This window comes from Hypomesus transpacificus, chromosome 11 (genome assembly GCF_021917145.1).
Source record: "Hypomesus transpacificus isolate Combined female chromosome 11, fHypTra1, whole genome shotgun sequence".
Taxonomy (NCBI): Eukaryota; Metazoa; Chordata; class Actinopteri; order Osmeriformes; family Osmeridae; genus Hypomesus; species Hypomesus transpacificus.
In genome coordinates this window covers 10,980,990-10,989,242 of record NC_061070.1, presented here as the reverse complement: position 1 = coordinate 10,989,242, position 8,253 = coordinate 10,980,990, and the positions used below count along the sequence as shown (strand labels likewise).

The 8,253-nt window shown below is 42.2% G+C and overlaps 2 protein-coding genes across 3 annotated transcripts; one reads left to right on the top strand and one right to left on the bottom strand.

Annotated features, from left to right (window-relative positions):
* The first annotated feature begins 314 nt into the window (after positions 1 to 314).
* Positions 315 to 3,862, top strand: aifm2 (apoptosis inducing factor mitochondria associated 2). 2 transcript variants are annotated; one of them, XM_047028962.1, is made up of 9 exons: positions 319 to 443; positions 717 to 891; positions 995 to 1,110; positions 1,193 to 1,309; positions 1,434 to 1,526; positions 1,692 to 1,800; positions 2,152 to 2,304; positions 2,549 to 2,749; positions 3,017 to 3,862. In XM_047028962.1, exons 2-9 carry the CDS (start codon positions 720 to 722, stop codon positions 3,166 to 3,168), a joined length of 1,113 nt encoding a protein of 370 aa, XP_046884918.1. In that variant the 5' UTR covers positions 319 to 443; positions 717 to 719; the 3' UTR covers positions 3,169 to 3,862. The 2 variants fall into 2 exon arrangements, with proteins under 2 accessions (XP_046884917.1, XP_046884918.1); XM_047028961.1 differs by having other exon boundaries at positions 315 to 443; positions 1,434 to 1,800.
* On the bottom strand, positions 3,527 to 7,926 carry LOC124473491 (elongation of very long chain fatty acids protein 6-like). Its single transcript, XM_047028974.1, has 4 exons — positions 7,610 to 7,926; positions 6,943 to 7,074; positions 5,613 to 5,764; positions 3,527 to 5,422 (listed from the first exon to the last, which is right to left on the bottom strand). The coding sequence occupies exons 1-4, from the start codon at positions 7,699 to 7,701 to the stop codon at positions 4,992 to 4,994; spliced, it is 807 nt and encodes a 268-aa protein (XP_046884930.1). The 5' UTR covers positions 7,702 to 7,926; the 3' UTR covers positions 3,527 to 4,991.
* Between the last annotated feature and the right edge of the window lie 327 nt (positions 7,927 to 8,253).

The following is an 8,253-nucleotide window of genomic DNA, read 5'->3' as shown; positions in this document are numbered from 1 at the left end:
AATCCGTGTTAGAAATAGGATGAATTCGGGTAATCTGGGACATTGGGTAATGTGGGACACCTAAACCCAGAGCGTTTTCTTCCCTGCTATGACAATGTCTAGTCCACAGAACTTTGACTCTAGGTTCAGCATGGATGTTATGTGACTGAAATCACAAAACGTGATTGGTGTGGTGTCACAGGAAGGGTCTGGGCACTAGTCAATCAGGAAGCTCCGATGAGAAAATGCATGCAAAAAAAAATCCCTGATTACCCAAATTCACCCTCGCAAATATCCTCCCACCACTTCCGGAAACGCTGCTATTGGAGGAAATGAATTCCTGTTTAATAGAGTTGCTTCCATGGGTGTTGACAACATACTCTTACGCGTTGAAAAGTTGTTAAAGTCTCTTAGCGAATTTGCACACTGCCGATTATAGTGACACACCGGGCTCCTTGTATTCGGTAATTGTTTTTCTTTCTAAAATAATCGTATAATTTTACGAGGTTAAGAGCACGTACCCTACATTTGCAATTAGTTGCTTGATAATTATGAATATGATGTACCACGTACTTTTTTGTTTGTTTTTCTTTTAACATTTCATTTAATTTCTCCAGGGTCTGTCAGGAATTTTACTGCAATTAAAAGTTTTTGAACTCAAATGACGAAGATTTCCCTTCTAGTTAAATTGTATATTTTTTAATTGTTTGTCATTTCATTTGGTTAATTTTTCACAGATCATGGGTGGCCAAATATCAATGGATGGTGTTCATGTGGTTGTAGTCGGCGGTGGTTTTGGTGGCGTCGCAGCAGCGCAGCAACTCAAGTACAAGGGAATACCCTTTACTCTCATTGACATGCGGGATGCCTTTCATCACAATGTGGCTGCACTGAGAGCCTCTGTACAGAGTGGTATGCATCACATTGACTCTTCACCTAAATCTCACTCATTCAAACTAGGCTGCTTATTAAATCAAAGTTGAGCATAACGTTTATATTGAGTCATTTCGTACAGGCTTTGCCCCGAAGACCTTTATCCCGTATGCTGAAACATTTGGAGAACGTTTTCTTCAGGGTAGTGTGGTTCTGGTGGACCCTGTCTCTCAAATTGTAGTATTGGATGGAGGGAAGGTAAACACACTTTGTGGCACTTTGTTAAACTCAGCGCATGTTATGTGACACTATATGGCAGATGTGTTTGTTTATGCATCAGGAAGTGAAATTCTCTCATCTTATACTGTGCACGGGCACCGACGGACCCTTCCCTGGGCACAACACTGTGGTCTCATACCAGTCAGCCATTCAGAAGTATGAGGACTTTGTAAATGAGGTAGGGTCTTAGATCAGTCAACTACTTCATATATGGACTTGTGAATCAAGTTCTCTTGTGCTATGTTGACGTGAAGACATGTTTTCTCCGTTGAATGCTAACATAGTTTCTTCCTGTTGATAAGATCCAGGCTGCTGGCTCAGTCCTCGTGATTGGGGGTGGATCCACAGGTGTGGAGATGGCTGCAGAGATCAAAACTGAATACCCAGACAAAAAGGTAGAATGCATCCCTCAGACTCACGATACTGGAAGATTGAAGAGGGCTTTTCTTTCTTTTGTTTATACTCCAAATCATCATGTAGAGACCATTCAAAACTACAGACTTAAAACCAAATCCATAGTCATGTGTCTGCACCTCATATCTCTCTCCATATATTTTCAGGTGATTCTAATCCATTCTCATATCGGAATGGCAGACAAAGAGCTGCTGCCCAGTGTCAGAGAGCAGGCCAAGGAGGTGCTGTTGGAGAAAGGCGTGGAACTTGTGCTGGGTGAGATGTAATGCGGAGGGCAGTGCCAAAAGCTGCATAGTCAGAAAGAGCTTGCATAGTTATGGCAACATACAGGAATAGATAAAGTTAGGGTTCCATTCAGCTACATCATTACAAGATCATGGAGGAGGGCTCACTTTTCAAGTGTTTATGTATATGTATATATGTGTATATATATGTGTATATATATGTTTAAAATGTAGAGAGCAGTTTAAGACTTCACAATATTTTGGATAATTGATATTCCCAATTACTTTATTAGTCTTTAAATGAATTGTTCACTCATTCCTTCAACACATTTATTACCCAGTGTGTCAGTATTTTTGATAAATCTTTATTATTTATTTCCAGGGCAGAAGGTGTCTAACTTGGCTGAGCTGGAATTGAATGTGATCAAGAAGGATACGGTTATTACCACAGACAAGGGTTTGGAGATCACAGCAGACCTTGTTATCAGCTGCACCGGGTCCAAGATCAACTCCTCCGCTTATAGCTCAACTTTGAGTATGTTTGTGTGAGAGATAATCGATTTGTCTACTGCATTCGTTGTCACAAGAGGGAGACAAATACTGCCTTTTATACTCCTGTCCTCTGCTGTTCTAGTGTAACTGGTTCAACCCCCCCACTTCCTCAATGACCTGCAATGTTTGTGGTTCTTATCGTATGCCATGGTGTTTTGAAAGACCGATTTGATCATTCAAATCTTCAATCAGCTTATCGTGCCACTTCGCTGACATTGCCATTTCAGACGGATGCCTGGCGGAGAACGGAGCGTTGAAAGTGAACAAGCATCTGCAGGTGGAGGGCTATGAAAACGTGTACGCAGTCGGGGACTGTACCAATCTCAAGGAACCCAAGACTGCATATGCCGCAGGGCTTCACGCTGGGGTTGCGGTTAACAACATAGCATATCGTTTGGCTGGAAAGGCTCAGGCAGCCTATCACCCAGGTAACGGAATCACACACCACTACGCTTCTCATCCCTTTGATCATGAATACAACTTAGTTACGACTGTCAGCTTACACCTAATATAACATCTAATATCCAACATCCGTTGATGTCAACCACCCATCAGTAGAATCACAAGTCATCCCCTGCTAGTTTATTGCTACACCAACTACAACGCATTACTATACCAGTTCTCCAGTCTTGTTTGAGGCATATGGTCTTGTGCAAAAAAGCTGTGGTTTTTAACAATGTTTTTCTACTCAACAGGCAGTGTGACAATGCTTTTGGCTATGGGCCATAATGACGGAGTGGGTCAGTTCAATGGCATGAAGCTCCCTCGCTTTCTTGTCGCCAAGGCCAAGAGCAACAACTTGTTATTGTGGAAGAGCTGGAGGGAGATGGGCCAGACATCCCCTTAATCTCAGAACATTCTAGTCTTCGAACTCAAATAGTTGTCTGCCTGTACTGCCTGAAAGGAGATTAGTGCCTTAGTATCAAGGATAGTTGTACAAGGCACAAAAATGACTGTGAAATTATTAAACCTCTTCAAAAAGTCTTTGTAGTCTTTGTTTTTGTAAAAGTAATACACCTATAAAAATTTGAGTACTTTCCAATCTTGAATCTAGATTCTAATACCAGTCTTAGTTTTGTAAAAGTTCAAAGGATTCAGAGTCAAATGCGTAAAAGCTTAGCTTTAGTTTGTTGAAAGAGGGCCACACAAAGTGGTAGTGTTGTGAAATTACCTGCTGTAAATTCACAGATTGCCACAACAAGAAATTACAAACAGTCCAGCTTTATTATATTCAAGTTAAAATAAAATTCAATTGGTTTGGTATTTTTAATCATATCCAACAATATATACATCTGGATCACAGTGGAATTAAGGTCCTTCGGGCAATGCTTCCGTCATCAGTAACTCCAATTATTTACATGTTCTGCTTCATTTGGCACATCAGTGTTTTTTTTGTACACAGCACTAGCTAAAAATAAAATGCTAGTTTCAGATTCTATCCTGAGTTGACCATCACTGCAGCATAGGGTACATTCTGTTAACTCAACAAAGATACTTCATAAACAAGGCATTCTTCCCCCCCCCCCCCCCCCCCCCCCCCCTCTGTACAAGTATAAAATATTTTATGATATGCCCTTCAAATCACAAATTATTCTCCAAGCTATGCTGTGCCAAAAAACCAACATTTGTCAATATGACCATGTACACTAAATAGATTTTACCAGTAGAAAACAGTTATGGCTGCACCATCTAGACATCCAAAATAAAATCTAGGTAATTCAATAAATACGAAAATAAATATGACTGCGGAAACAAATAAACTTGGCCAGCATGAAGACGAACTACAATAAAAGATCTATGAAATGTAGTCTTTGAGAGTTTAACATTTGGCTCATACTGCTTTATAAATGGAATGTTAAGGGTTAAAGTCAATAAAACTCATTCCTGTGAGAATGACGTAGAGATGGACAGAATACCTGACATCAGTCGTACTAAACCTATAGAGGCGCCAGCCATTTGAATGCATAACAATTAACATACTATGTTGCATCGCACGCGTACAAATACAACAATTCTGTGTGTAAAAACTGACAATACTAGACTTGGAGTGAGACCATTGAACGTTTCAGCACCAGTCCAGTTAGCATCATAAGTTCAGGTGAATAAATAGTCTATAAATAAAACCTACTTAGAGGAATATAATTTGATAAGCTCCTTTCAAATTAAATTCTGAATGGCATCAAAGCTATACTTCAAGGAAGTGAGTTTGGGCTCATCTTTGAGACGCCCACGAGTTCCACACCCACAACAAATACACCTGCAAGGAGACAAGCTTGTTCTGCAAGCCTTCACCTGAGGTAATGCCAGAGAAATGCAAACTATTTGGGGCTGGGGCAAAAAAGGGCACAGATCATCCACCCTCCATTCACAAGTTCAGAGCAACAGCATCGAGATAAAAATGCAAGAGAGAAACCTGTCATACCTGTCTGCTCGGAAACTGGGTGTCATTAATGGGTGTCTGCTGTGACGCATAGACATCAACCTCGACGGGGAGAAAAGAACTAATGCAATATCCAGGTGAAAAGTCTGAACAGATTCACACCTCAGTTGTGACCATTTCTGAAATTTACCGTAAAAACAAACGTCTTACCAAAAGTGTACAACAATATTAAGCTTGGGGGTGATGTGGGCAACAAGTATTGAACGTGGATGAACCGAAGTGAGGAGAGCCTAATCGGTCTTAGCGACCTTGGCTCGTCCAGAGCCTCGCAGGTAGGTCTGGTAGAAGAAGGAGGAGAAAAGCACCAGGTAGCTGAGGTACATGAGCGAGGCCCACGCAATGTTGTCAACTCGGGAGTAACAGTCACCCTCCTGCATCCAGCAGTACACCAGCCCACTGACAGTTAGCCCCATGACCATCTGTGCGATCTGCATGGTGGTGATGACCACGGCGAAGGGGCGGGGCACCCGCAGGCCGGCCGCCCTAACAGCGTAGTAGGAGTACATGAGGGCGTGCACTGAGTAGTTCATGGTCATGAACCAGCCGCCGCCGGCCACCATGTCCTTGTAGGAGTACCAGGAGTAGAGCAGCACGGTGATGTGGTGGTACCAATGGAGGAAGATGAGGCGCTGCTTACGTAACACAATGAAGGCCGTGTCACCTGCAAGGGAGGAGACGGTGAGTTATGGCGGTTCCCTACTCGTATTGCAGTGATATTCCAGTGGGCAATCACCACAAACATAACCCAATGCATGATGGGCTACTGAAACCGATCTACCAATTGTCCCTGTTAACGGTTGACGTCAAGGATAAAAAACGTTTTCAGATGCAGATTTGAATGGAAGTCTTACCTAGTTCAGGGGCTTTGCTCAGGACAAAGGCACATGCCCAGAACTTGCTGACTGGGGCATAGTAGAAACTCTGGTCACATATAGACTGTCTGAAGCCAGTTGTGGAGAGTATGTGCATCATGTACCATCCTGTGCGAACAGCTCCAATGATACTGAAGACAGGAGATGACAATCAATGAAAAACAAGGGCAGAGAGACAACTTTCCATTTCCCATTGGATGCCTCCAGTGGTTGTGTTTTTAGAAGAGGCAGTTCTGTAGGTCAATTAATCAATTGCGTTTCTCACTTGATATAAATTTGTTTCGTTGGTAACCAGAGCATCTCTGGTTGCCGTTACTATCAGACTAGCTTATTTGGATCAAAATCAGCAAATGGGGGGAGTCAGATGGCTGAGCGGTGAGGGAGTCAGGCTTGTAATCAGAAGGTTGCCGGATCGATTCCCCACCGTGCCAAATGACGGTGTCCTTGGGCAAGGCATTTCACCCTACTTGCCTCGGGGGGAATGTCCCTGTAATTACTGTAAGTCGCTCTGGATAAGAGCGTCTGCTAAATGACTAAATGTAAAAACAACATTCATCAGATTAAACTTCCTGGGGTCCAAAAAGACACTGATCACATAATTGTCAACACACGCAGCTGCAAACTGCACTGCGAGTAAACATCTAAAATAAAAACCTGACCCCCATCAAAACAAATGCCTCCTAGCAGCAATGGTCAGTTTGTGACAAACTATAATTATAGGAGAATTGTTATAACCTGAAAATAAGCCCTGTATATTGTTAATGGATCACTGACAGACAATAATAATTGTGCTATTGTTGAGGATTGATTCAAGACGAGAATAATTCAATACAAAAGGCCAGATGATATAACAATAGGTTAAATGTTTACATGTGGTGTAAACCACATCCATTTTCTTGTCAGGTGGATTTACAAGAGGCACAAACTCCTCTGAAAGTGCAGCCCAGGAGATATGAACATTGGATTATAGTGGTCCTGTTCAATCAAACTGGGATTGTAGTTGTAGTTCAGAGGCTGGTTATGGATTAGGGCAGGTTGGTCTGTGAGGCCTCATATAGCACTCTAGTACTGGATTAGGATTAAGCATGGGTGGGGCTACTCTTCACAGAAAACATTGAAAGCTACAATCACGCATATATAGTATTGCACATTTAATTACTGGCTCATCTCTAAGCCTATAGGCTACATTAATCCACATTGCTTTGAATTTAAATGCATATTCTAAAATATGGGTAGTGGGAGGGTTTGTATAATTGGACAAAATGCTGTATCAAATGCAAAAGTTGCTGGTCTACAAACCCCAATTTACCTGAAGATGGCTAGACTGAGTGACCACACCACCAGTGGCCTACGAAGGTTTAGTTTTTGCCGCTCCTTCATAAAATGTTGCCCCCCGAAGACCAGCGCTGCATACAGGCCACAAAACACAAATGACTTGCTCCTGAAGAGGCAAATTTACATCGTTAGTTTTTTGTACAAAGTGTAAAGTGACATTTTGAGTTACAGATGGAAGGTTAAAATAATCAAATCTGAAATTTGTCAAAGGAAACTTGATTCCAAGTTGGCGAGAATAAAAGGTAGGCTCCTTAAAAACATGATTATTCAACAAGACAAAGTTACTCAACTAAAAGGCAGGCGCATTTAAGGTAATCAAATTGTAATGTACCCCATTACGGAACTTTGTCTTGAGCAATAATTAGCTCTTCACCTTGTTTGCCTGTTTAAGCGGGCCAAAAATAAAAGGGCCAATTTAGAATCTAGTGTCGGCCTCAATTCCTTCATACCGGTTCCTAATTTTAGTGCGACGAAGCCCATCGCGAAATTCGAGAAAATCCGGTTAGAAACCCCCAAAAAATTAAGGGCAAGGTGGTGAAAGCAAGACTAGAATTTTCAGTTTGGGCATGCGATTGTAGGACTCCGAAATTCTTGAGTACCTAGTACTACAGACAATTAAAAGCAAGTGGGATTTTCCTTACCAGTTCTCCTGCATCCATTCGATAGCAACTCGCTCATCAAATTGTTGCTCGAATCCGTATTCAGACAGTGATGTACGATCAGTCCCATTCATTTTCAATCAGTGTCTTTCTCCACCTCGCTAAAACGTTATTAGTCTATACACCTGTTGCGTTTAGCCTACTCGAACACAGAAACGATGTAGGTAACCAGTTACCTACTCTTACAAAGCTTTAAACGTCTCACACTGCTTTCACTGGCAAATGTTTGATTCTTCTATAAACGTTGTCGTGTTCTCCTCTTCAGTCAACTATGCCTCACCTGATTTGCGCACACACTAAAAGCCTATTAGGAATGGGCGTGTACTAGATGCCTTGCCTCACTACTCAGCGAGAGGAATGTGTTTAGGAGTTTCGACGGCACATCTGTTGTTCTTCTTTGAGTTTGATTGGCGGATCCATTATTGAGTGCCAGGCCGCAGCTGGATGTAGGATTGGGACATGTATAGCTGAAAGCCAAGGCGGATCACAGCCTATTCGTTAAGAGTGTGTGGGCATTCACACCCATAACACCCTGTCATTACAAATTCTCTATAAAAAAGTATCAGACTGGGCTTCCGTCATAACTCTACCACACAACCCTGGTTGTGCTCACACGCGCGCGCGCG